Source organism: Sander lucioperca, chromosome 19 (genome assembly GCF_008315115.2).
Source record: "Sander lucioperca isolate FBNREF2018 chromosome 19, SLUC_FBN_1.2, whole genome shotgun sequence".
NCBI lineage: Eukaryota > Metazoa > Chordata > Actinopteri > Perciformes > Percidae > Sander > Sander lucioperca.
The window spans coordinates 6,603,420-6,614,852 of NC_050191.1; the positions used below are offsets into that span (position 1 = coordinate 6,603,420).

The following is an 11,433-nucleotide window of genomic DNA, read 5'->3' on the forward strand; positions in this document are numbered from 1 at the left end:
ATTCCTGTTGGAACATGTTCGATTGTGTAGTTTTGCTTTAGAAGCCTGATGATTTTTTTCAGGTCACGCCTGCGCAGTATGCTCGTGTTGACGTCGACACGTGTATCGGTATTTTGCGAGCAGCATCCTGAGTAACGTCGTTAAATTGAAAGATGGCAGACACGAGGCTGGACAAATGGTAGGAATACAGTCGTAAATATTAGGGAGGAAACTTTAGTCTTTAGTCTTGTCACTGACGGCAATTTGAAATAAAACCGACCATGATGTAGCTAATGTTAGGCTGACCCAACTATGAAATTTAGCTTCAGTATCGTTTAGCGTTAGCAGCGTGATGGTGTAGCGTTAGCAACGTTAGCCTCTGCTTAATTTCAACTTGACTGCTATATTCAGTATTGTTTAGCGTTAGCAACGTTAGCTCCTGCTGAATGTCAATTTACACTGCCATGAACAACTCTGCTGAGTCACTTTTGGTTAGTCCGGACATCATTTTGTACTCTGTGTATTTAGCAAAACAGAAATTTGTACATTTAAAGTTATATTTTTGTCGCGGTAATATTTACTTAAATTAAATACCTAATGTTACCTATGTTAGCTAGCATAGCTACCTACATTGTTAAAATTCCGTCCAAGATCAGCAATAAAATAACGTTAGCCCAAGTTTGTATTTAGCCTTACCAAAATGAATAAAATATGATTTGGATATTTATTGTTAACTTGTGGAGACTTGCTAGATGTGCATGATGTCACAGTTACATAACTATTTAATGCATTGTCCAAAAAAGCCTGAAATAAACATATCTTTGCTGACAGGAAATGCCAGTAATGTAGCTTTTTAGTGTAGTTTGGTGTCCATTGTGGGTTATTAATATAATTGTTTTTTACAAGTTTTCTCTATGCACTGGCCGACCAGTGATGTATCCTACACCTTGCACAGCTTGCTTTCATCTAGGTGTTGGCACTGTGTAAAGTCAAAGACAGTTTTATTTATATAGCCCAAAATTACATTTGTCTCAAAGGGGTTTACAGTCTGTTGAATATGACATCCTCTAACCTTAGACCCTATATTAAGATAGGTAATAATGTGTCAAAGTTTAAGCTTTTCTTAGTTTATAAAGGCTTATTAGTATGTAAAGGTCAAGATCCATGCTAGTTTTGTTCTTGTATTTTTTTTTATTTTTTATTATTATTATTATAGTAATAACCAACATTTTTTTTCAGGTTGTGTTTAAGATGTGACCGTTACTAATGGCTGCAGCCATGCAATCAGAACATCAAAAGTAAGTAAATCAATGTGACAAAAATGAATTTTTGCTTATAGTATAATGTAAAAATTTTAGGCAAAATTGTGTTTTAGTGACTGGATTAGAAGTTGACAGCTAAGCTATTAGAAAACGATGTTAAGATTTCTTAGTTATTTACTTTAAAGATTTTTAAATTAGGAGTCAGTGGCATACAGTTTAGTAGAGAACCTACCTCGCATTTAAATGTGAAATTAATATCGCATGTTAGTTTTATTTTCCTCTTTTAAATTGTTTTAGGTTACATAATTATTTTTTGAGCTTTTTCCATGAATCTACTGTAGCTATAACAATAACATGTAATAACTATAACAATATTATATAATATGCGAATGAAAGTAAACTGATGCTAATGAAAATAAACCTATAAGATAAGTAGGGCTGGATCCGAATACTCGTTCGATGGGTAGGTATTCAATTTTGGGATTCAAACTTTTTTTTTTTTTTTTTAAAGAAAAATGTGCATGCAGGCTATGCAGCGCTATGTATTCCATGTCAGCCAAGAACGGAGAAATGTTGAGTTACAAGCGAGCAGTCTGATGTTTGTAGAGGTCTGTATGGTTATACAGTAGCAGCCTGGTGCCCGTTTTAAGGTGATTTGATAAAGGTAAAGATAGTACGGTGTGCATGATTCCAACGCTCTAGTGAGGCGCTGGCTGAGCTTGCATTCCCACACACTGTCGGTCGTCATTCGTCAGACAGTCCGGCAAAACACAGGTCTTTCCACGCAGCACTTTGTAACCATGGTTTTGAAAGATGCTTTATAAATAAAGTTTATTACTATTATTTATTTTCGGTTCCTGCGTCAAAAAGTGAGACGAATTCAACTTTTTGGAGAAATAGCAGCCAGACATAACCCTGCGGTGGACTCGTCAGTCTGTTTTGCAGGGTGAGAGTCCCATAATGTTACAGGAAACGGTGCCTCTATCGCTGACACACAAAAGTTTTAAACACTATGAAGGTAAAAAATGAAGCACAAGCACTGAACTGCCCAGTTCGTGTAACAATAGGGGACTGTGTCCTGCAACAACAAAGCAAAGTCGCTTCATCTCTCGCTTCATCACTTATCTATCTCTTTTTTTTCCGTTAAATAAAGCTGCCTTCAAGTGCGGCCCAAACTTTTTAACACACCGCCACCGAAGCTAGGTATTGAAGCTTTGAAGCTCAAAAAATGGTATTCGGTACAGCCCTACCTATAAGCATCTAAAAGTAAGTACCATACACAAGGAACAGGCATGGAGCTCATACTGGGGTCTGAAACACTCTACACTATATTTATTACTGTCAACCATTTTACTTAATAGTCCAGATTCTGAGTGGCAAATTGTTGCACTGCACAGTGCCCTCACAAATTCCCACAATGTAATAGAAAAAAATTGTGTCCATGGAATCCCACAATTCACTGTCACATTTTATATATGTTAAAAAAAACTCCAGATCTGCGATGATGCAAAATGCTGATTCCAGGGTTTTTCCTGCAAAGAGAGTTTTGGTGCCCCCCAAAGAGGTTTTTAGCCAGCGCCGAAGGAAAAACACAAAGTTAGAGAATTTTGTGTTTTCCTTGACATTCCTTTACCATAAATTTGTGCCTAAAAATGTATCAGAATGCAGAAAATGAAGTCTTTGACGCTAAAAAATTTTACTGGGGGAGGACCCCTAGACATCCCTCTTAAATGGCAATGAATGGCAAGGCTCATTCATTTCCAGGAAAAATCCTGGATTCATGTGTCCAAAATCTCAATCTACTGCTCACTATTTAGTAAGCAGTTGAGTGTTAATTATAAAGTGAGTAGTGACTAAGGGAGTTGATTCACACACAGCATGGGCTTCATTTTGCTCCACACACCAGGCTCTGAAATAGCCAAGGTCTTACAATGGGCAGCTGCTGGTGCCTAAATGAAAGAAGCTATAAACTTACCAAATGATTTAACACTTTAAGGTTAATAATATAACTCACTTAAATTTGCAGGTCTAGTCAATGTGCACCATGTGCCCTTTGGCCAGTGGACCTCAAGTTAACTCACTTGGACTGGAACCCCGAAGCAACCCTGATACACTTCCAGGGACAGTACCTATCCATATGTGAACTTGACTATAACATCTTGCAAGGGGAAATACAAAACATACCAAAGACCAAAGCTGGAGTGGATATCGGAGAGTTTTGCCTCGTGGAAGATTTGACTTCAGGCCGCTGGTACAGAGGAAGAGTTCAGAAAAGAAAAGAGGACTTGTTTGACGTTTTCCTCATCGATCACGGTAACGTCTTGAGTGTCGACATAGTCCACATATCTTCCTGTTCAAACGATCTGTTCATCCTTCCTCCCAAGGTAGTTTGTGGCTTTCTTGCAAATGTACTGCTGCTTCACGGTTGTTCTCATTCTGTAGTGGATGCGTACTTCTCAAACCTGATTGGAAGAAATGTCACAGGTTACATCCAAGCCTTCCTGCCCCACAAAGTGCTCTTATTGGAAGCCCCTGACATTAACGTTGACCTTGTTAGACATGGGTTTGGAAGGCACGTGGACAAAGATACTTTCATCCTCTTGGTCGAGATGCTCATAGAAGTGCCGATCAAACAAAACAAGGAGCCAGTTCCTGACTTACTCATTGAAAAGCCAAGGGGACAAGAAGTTTTCTTCAACCAGTCAGGTTTGCAGGGCTACGACATTCTGTCTTTCTGTGGGCCTAGATTGAGTTGTGGGACACGTGCTAAAGTGCGTGTAACTGCTGCTGTTAACCCTGGGCGGTTTTACTGCCAGATGACTAGTATGGAAACAGATCTTTGGGAAATGTCAAAGAAGCTGGCTGCAGCGAATGAGTACCGATCCAAAGAACACAATCAGAAGACCCCAGAAAACCTAGGGTTACTGTGCTCAGTCAAAAGCAAAGACGGGAAATGGTACAGAGGCTTTGTGCAGTTTCTCCCAGTCAACTCTCAACTTCGAGTTTTGTTAATTGACTACGGGTTCTTTGAATCTGTCAAAGTTGAGAATGTCCACAGGCTGCCACCTGACTTCTTTTCAACACCCATCATGGCATTCCCATGCTCGCTCGCCTCCCTTAGTGATCAAGATGAGGTGGTCGAAACTCAGCAATTGAGTTTCCTCAAAGCAGGCTTGCTTGGAAAAGTGTTAGATGTGGAGATCAAAAGTTTTGACAAAGAACAGCACATGTACTCTATCACAGTAATTGGTGCTGAAGATAATCATGTGAAGGAACCGGAGCCCATGCAAGCGCAGCCTAGAATGAAGATTGAGTCAGTTTTTGATACAGAAGAATTGTCACCTGAAGGTGGCTATTTATACAATGAAACAATCATGGGTGAAGCATTGGGTAAAACACTAGAAGCAGAAGAGGTGCATGTAGGCTCTGTCTTTGTGGGCTATGTTGAGCATGTCCAGAATCCAAACCGCTTCTGGATGAGAACACAAAAACGCAATGATGAGTTTGAAGAAATGATGACGAAATTGGCAGATTACTACAGTCAAGTGAAGCTGGATGAAGACGTGCTGGTGAACCCAGAGCTTGGGACACTGTGCTGTGCAGTTTATGAGAAAGACATGCATTTCTACAGGGGTATTGTGACAGACACTCTTAAGCATGGAGCTGAAGTTCTTTTTATGGATTTTGGGAACATTGAGAAAGTACCACACATGTTGATCAAGAAGATACCAGAGACATTTGCGAGCAAATCAGCATTTGCCTTCTGTTGTACTCTTGTTAATGTTGTTCCTCTGGATGAAGTCTGGACCAGCGCCAATTCTGACTTTTTCAGACAAGCTGTGTCAAACAAAGCCCTGCTAGTCCATGTTGTCCAAAAGAGAAAAAACACATTTGTTGTTGATCTCTATGAGATGGGAAGTGACAACAATCAAAGTATCACTGAGCTCCTGATCTCTTCCAAAAAAGCTGAATACTGGAACAACATTGCCATAAAGCCTGTGGTGCAAAACAACACAGATTTGACAGAAGAAACAAGGCGCCCAAGATGCAGTGTGATGTCAGACATCAATGGAAATGCAGAGCAAATGAAGGATTGGGAGGAGGAAGAGAAAACATGCAAAAATCAAACTAAAAAGGCCCAAGCCTCTGCTAGCTTCAAAGCCCTAAGCATCAAGCCTGGGTGTAATTTTGCTGTGCGTTGCTCTTACATCAGGTCTCCTTTAGATTTCTGGTGCCAGCCTCTAGATAAGATTCCAGCTTTGGAGGAACTGATGGATAAAGTGAATCAATATTACTCAACTCACACAGTTCCCCTCCAATCAGGGGATCAATGTTGTGTCACAAAGTCACCTATAGATGGAAGATGGTACAGGGCCTTCATCATAGAGAAACAGAAAGGTCATGCCAGAGTGATGATGGTTGACCATGGCTTAACCATCCAAATCAAGGAGCACAATCTTCAGGCAATAATGCCAGAATTTGTTCATTTAGAAGGACAAGGTTTCAGGTGCAGCCTTTCCAACCTGATTAAACCTGCTGACCCCAAGAACAGTGGGTATTGGAGTCCGGAGGAGTGCAAGTGGCTAACAGATTTTGTCCTTGACAGTCCCAGTGGTCTAAGATGTAAAGTTATCTTTCAGTTGAATGTAAAAAACAGAGGGCTGTGCAATGTTGTGGAACTTTACAACACCCAAACCCAACAGAGCATAACAAATTTGCTCTCGGAACAGGGCCTGGCAAGAGAAGGGACAATCTCGACAAAGCAACTGTTAACAGTGTTTCCAGAATCTTTTGTCTACTCTTCATTTGATCTAAGTCCTGGAAATGAAGAACAAGTCTACGTCACTCATGTTAGCAGTAAGTGGGAGGTCTACTGCCACCTTGAGAGAAATGTTGAAATCATTCAAGACCTTGAAAAGAAAATCTCAGATGAGAGTGAGAAAATGATGCAAGCCAGTACGAGAGCAGTTGTGAGGAAGCTGTGCCTGGCAAAATACTTTGATGGTCAATGGTACAGGGGCTTGGCACATCCTGTTCAGTCACCTCTGCATCTTAGTGTGTTTTTTGTGGATTATGGAAACACAAACATATCTGAGAAAACCCACGTCATGTTTATCCACAAAGACTCTGATTTGTTGTACACACCCATGCAAGCTTTGAAATGTCGCCTTGCTTCAGTGTCCAAAGAAGAGCTCTATGCAGATGTCAAAGAATGGCTTGATGGTGCAATACTCAACAAGCAAGTGAGAGCTGTCATAGTTGGAGAGAATGAAGATGGGTCATTTGATGTTAAACTATTTGATGGAGATGTTAACATCAATGAGAAGGTAAAGGAGCTCATTCTCAGTGTTTCACCGAAACCCAAGACTGTTGTGAGTTTTGACATGAGCCGCACAAAGACAAAAGATAAAACTCTCCACGCAAAGAGCTCAATTAAGTGCAAGAGTCAACCTAAAGGGAAGTCTTCAAATTCCCACACATTGAAAGCCAGGTGCACTCAAGTCGGATTTGCACCTCACAAAAAAGAAAACACAAAAAACTATGTTCATGGGAAAGCTCAGAAGAACACAAAAGTAAAACGACAAAAAAAGTACCGTGATACAAACACAAAGTCAGAACAACCACAAAATACGGACACGGAAAGCCCTCAGCTCTCGTGTTTGCCGGACATGAAAGTGAGCGCAGGTTACAAGGCAAAGTGTTTTGTCTCCTACATTGACTCGGTCAACAGTTTTTTCCTTCAACTGGCGGAGGTGGAACCTGCCATCTTGCAAATGGCCGAAGATCTCAACACAAGTGTCTTCAGAGATTCCTTGAAGACTCCAACCTTTTTGAGAATCAATGACCTTGTTCTGGCTGAGTATGAAGAAGACGGCGCTCTGTATCGTTCTGTTGTGAAGGACTGTGGAGGAGGTTCCTGTTACAAAGTTGAGTTTGTGGACTATGGAAACTCGGCAGTCATCGGGAAGGAGAAGATCTACTCCATACCAAAGGAGTGTCTCTCTCAGCCAAGATTCGGCATATCCTGCTCCCTGTTGGACACAAGCACATATGAAAATGATACTTCTTTCACTGAGGCTGTAATGGAGAAGCCTCTCATGGTTGATTTTGTCCGTCATAATGAAGTTCATTGGGAAGTCAAGGTTGAGATCTTTGAAGAAGCTGTTGGTCTTTCAGCCACACTTGAAGCAGCTGTTGAAAATGGCACTGAAACCAACAAAGAAGAGGAGACAGGTTCATCTGAAATAGAAGAGAAAGTGAGATCCTGTGAGCAGAACCACTCGGATAAAGAAGTGAGCAAGATTGAAAAAACTAAATTTGAAAGAACTACCATTGATGGTGAAAACGCCGAAAGAACTGTTGATGGCAAAAACTTCATGCTGAAACCGACACCTGCCACACTGTCAAATAAACTAGAAGAACATAGAAAAGCACCCACCACAAACAAGAATAATTCTAAGGAGGATCTAAGAAAAATCGCAAAATCACCTGTCAAAACAAAAAGTGATTGTGCAGATGCAATCATACACCCGACTATTCAAGCTAAAGACACAGAGAATGGTACAGTTCTGTCGGTCCTGAGTAACAGCAATTTTTACGCCAGACTAAATAAGGCCGGTGAACTGCTTGCTGCATTGGAAAGTAGTATAGATGACAACCTATACAAGTGCCAGATCGTGGCTGAAGAGAATGTCAAACAAGGCTATAAGTGTTTAGTTCAGGTAGACAAGGACAAGCAGTGGCACAGGGCTGTTGTTCAAAATGTAGGCCAGGGAAAATGCCAGGTCTTTCTCGTGGATCAAGGAATAACAGAAGAAATCCCAAGTGGCTCAATCCGACGACAGTGTAGCGAGCTGACAAAAATCCCAGACCTTGCAGTTTTGTGCAAGGTAAACTGCTTTGGGTTCAGTGAGGGAGATGGTGCTCACGAATTGTGGTGTGAAACTCTTAAACCACTGATCGGCAAAGAAGTCAAGCTGATGTTTGTGTGTTATTCAGAAGATGATAAACTGTGGAATGTTGAAATAATCATGAATGGACTGTTCCTTGTTCGTCAACACATAACCACACTGCAGCAGAATAAAGAGGTGCTTGTGTTCACTGCTGAAACTAAAGTAGAAGGAGAATCCAACTTGGACAAAAGTCCTACTCAGCAACTTGTCTTTGCTCCTATTGATATAGACAAAGCATATTCTGGCTTTGCTGCTGCAGTGACAACTCCCTTTGAGTTTTGTGTCGTTCTGGAGGACAGGCTTCTGGTCATGAACAAAGTGTCCATCATGCTGGACGACCTCCCTGGGCAGATGTCTCCTCTTCCTGAAGCCCACCTCGTCCCTGGCACCTGCTGCCTATTGAAATCAGACACCAAGAACAAGTGGTGCAGGGCTGAAATTGTACACGCTGACACCCCAGCAGTCCTTAACCTGGTGGATTACGGCCATTGCGAATGCATCTCGTACGAAGACTGCTCCAAGCTGAAGAGGCTTCCTGAGGAGATAACGAACCTCCCAAAAGTGACGTACCCCTGCATCCTGAGAGGGGTGAAACCAGATGGAGTGGATGGACAGTGGACCGATGAAGCAGCAGTCTTCTTCCAGCAGTGTTTGTACCACAAGAACCTCCAGATCTTCTTCAGAGAGTTTGTGTCAAACACACACTGGAAGGTGGACATTCTGGCAGGTGGCGTCCATGTTGCCAAGGAGCTGGTGGATGCCGGACACGCCAATTATATGGACATCATGCTAGGACTGAGGTATGCCCTTTGCATTGTCCTTTCCATTACTTTGTATTTGTCTTTTATTTAAACTTTTATTGAAGGAAGTTTAAGTCAGCCCTTCAGGTCACATTTCACAATTAAGTTAAGTGACGTAATATAAAATGAAGACAAATTTGAATTAGTTATACACATTGCTTTGGCTCATTGTTTTAAGAAAAGTCTTGAATATGTAATCATTTAAAAGCAGGATCAAATCTGAGAACAAATTGGTTAGAATGAATGAAAAAAGCATGTTACCCTCCATTTTTCCAAAATCATAATCAGCTGTCTTCAACATCAAGACACTGTCAACTGTAAACTTAAAAATTCACTTCTTGCAACGCTTTTTTTTTTTTTTTTTTATGCTTGGTGATCATTTTAATCTCTTTTTTTAAAATCAGGGTATTTTTCAGCAAAATCTGAAAATAATATCAGAGAAACGGTCACGTTTGCTGCCAAGACAGGAAAAAAGTATAAAGGGTGCACATTTTCAAGCAAAATACATCAAACTTAACCTTATTTCTGACACATTCAGGTTCCAGGAACAGAGCTCAGATAAAGCTGCTCCTCCTGACAGTGAGGAAGAGTGGGCTCAGGAAGATGAAGGCTGTGATGGGGTCGAGTCATCTGATGAAGAAGAGGGGAAGATGCAACTCAGCATTGTGTCCGAATCTAGGCGATGTAAGAGAATATTTTAAATACATTTTGTTTATTGGCATAAACAAACAGGGCAAAACAGCTGATCACTGATCTGTTTTTACAGAATGTTCTCCGGTGTAGCTCAGCTAAAAACACAGAATTTGTCCACACGTTAGCGTGTAGTTCACTACCATTTTCTGGAATACATCAATCCAAAACATTTAACACGCTCCTATAACGTGTATTTTATTAGACGAGCATTTCTACATGTCCTGGAAAAAGGGGTTGGCAGGTATGTAAAGTAACCTAACAGTAACGTACAGTACGGTCCTGTCACTTTTTCTCTTTTGTTACAGGTTTTCTGATGTGAAGGCAGTCCAGTTGGATCTCGTCAATACAGTGAGCAGCAATTCCCAATCACTCTGCGTAAGATTAATCCAAGTAAGATGTTGCTTGTTGGATGTTTTAGCTTTAAGTTGAGATTTAGCACTTAAAAATGACATAAATTACCTTAAAATGTTATGTAAACTTGTATTAGTTTATGGTGAAATTTATTTTGTTTTGTTGGATTAGCTGGAGTACCTTGAAAGCTTTCAGACAGCAGCATAATGTTCCTTAAAAGCACAAGAAATCTGAGTCAGTGAACAGATTTTTTTTTTAATTAAGATTTAAATGAGGTGTTCTCCTCATTCATGGACTTTTTTATTGATAATGTTGATGGATGTTCAGTTCATCTTTTTGTTTTGTTATAAAAAAAAAAGAGAAAAAAGAAAAAAAGTCAGACAGTAAGAACTGCAGTGTTTGTTTTGATGAGGTGAACTAAATATAAGGTAGCCAAGCACATATTTAGTTTATTTTAAGATAGGTCTACTTTGTTACTTTTGAGTTTTAGGGATCATTGACAGGAAATATTTTTTCCAGATTCCAAAAAAGAAAACTTTTTTTTTTTTTTTACAATTGGGGCCTTCTGTAGAATAAATTTTTGACTTGACATTTAATTTAACATTTAATCTTTGCTTATGCTTATTTCGCTCTTACATACTTTGTTCTCTAAACTAGTAGTGGGACAAAGGTTATTTTAAGGGTGTGGGAAAACGGAGAAGTCCTGAACCTTCCAGTTCATGCTCCACCACTAGAGTGTGCTGTTGAGCCAGGATTGTTCATAGTAAGTCATGAATCCGGCACTGTTGGACGCTGTTGCGTGCATCCCTAAACAATAATCAAAATGTCATCAATGTATTAAAGGAATTATTTAAAAATAAAATTTGAATGCAGAGAAATGGCAGATGTTTGTCTGGCTCAGTGTTTCAGGTTTCTGTGGAAGAAAAGGTTGTTGTCAGAAGTGGGATTCGAACCCACGCCTCCAGGGGAGACTGCGACCTGAACGCAGCGCCTTAGACCGCTCGGCCATCCTGACATCTGAATACACAAAAACATGGATATAGTTTTTATTGCTCATTTACACCAGAAAGAGCGACCAGGATTGGGCAGATGTTATTTCCAACTGCACTTAAAGGCAGCTTTATTTCACGGAGAAAGAAAAGAGACGGGACTGTGCCTGTTGTTGCAGGACAGTCAGCTATGTGACACAATCTCCTGGGCAGTTCAGTGCTGTGTTTCGTTTTTTACCCACATAGTGTTTTAAAACTTTCTTGTGTCAGCGATAGAGGGAGTGATGTTTCCTGTTTACTGAACGGGACTTTCACATCGCCTCAAAACGGACCGCCAAGTCCGATAGCCGGGATTGGCAACCAGCAAGAGAGAAAACAATCCCCGCTCAATTTACCTTCTATCAAT

General features: G+C 40.5%; 1 protein-coding gene and 1 non-coding gene across 4 annotated transcripts; one reads left to right on the forward strand and one right to left on the reverse strand.

The window, feature by feature from the left end:
* The first annotated feature begins 84 nt into the window (after positions 1 to 84).
* On the forward strand, positions 85 to 10,252 carry tdrd15 (tudor domain containing 15). Of its 3 annotated transcripts, none has more exons than XM_035995565.1 (6): positions 85 to 178; positions 1,219 to 1,277; positions 3,268 to 7,687; positions 7,733 to 8,994; positions 9,533 to 9,678; positions 9,993 to 10,252. In XM_035995565.1, exons 2-6 carry the CDS (start codon positions 1,246 to 1,248, stop codon positions 10,004 to 10,006), a joined length of 5,874 nt encoding a protein of 1,957 aa, XP_035851458.1. In that variant the 5' UTR covers positions 85 to 178; positions 1,219 to 1,245; the 3' UTR covers positions 10,007 to 10,252. The 3 variants fall into 3 exon arrangements, with proteins under 3 accessions (XP_035851458.1, XP_035851457.1, XP_031178135.1); XM_035995564.1 differs by having other exon boundaries at positions 3,268 to 6,602; positions 6,636 to 8,994; XM_031322275.2 differs by having other exon boundaries at positions 3,268 to 8,994.
* Positions 10,253 to 10,970: 718 nt separating this feature from the next.
* On the reverse strand, positions 10,971 to 11,053 carry trnal-cag. Its single transcript has one exon. It is a non-coding gene; the product is annotated as a tRNA-Leu (tRNA).
* Between the last annotated feature and the right edge of the window lie 380 nt (positions 11,054 to 11,433).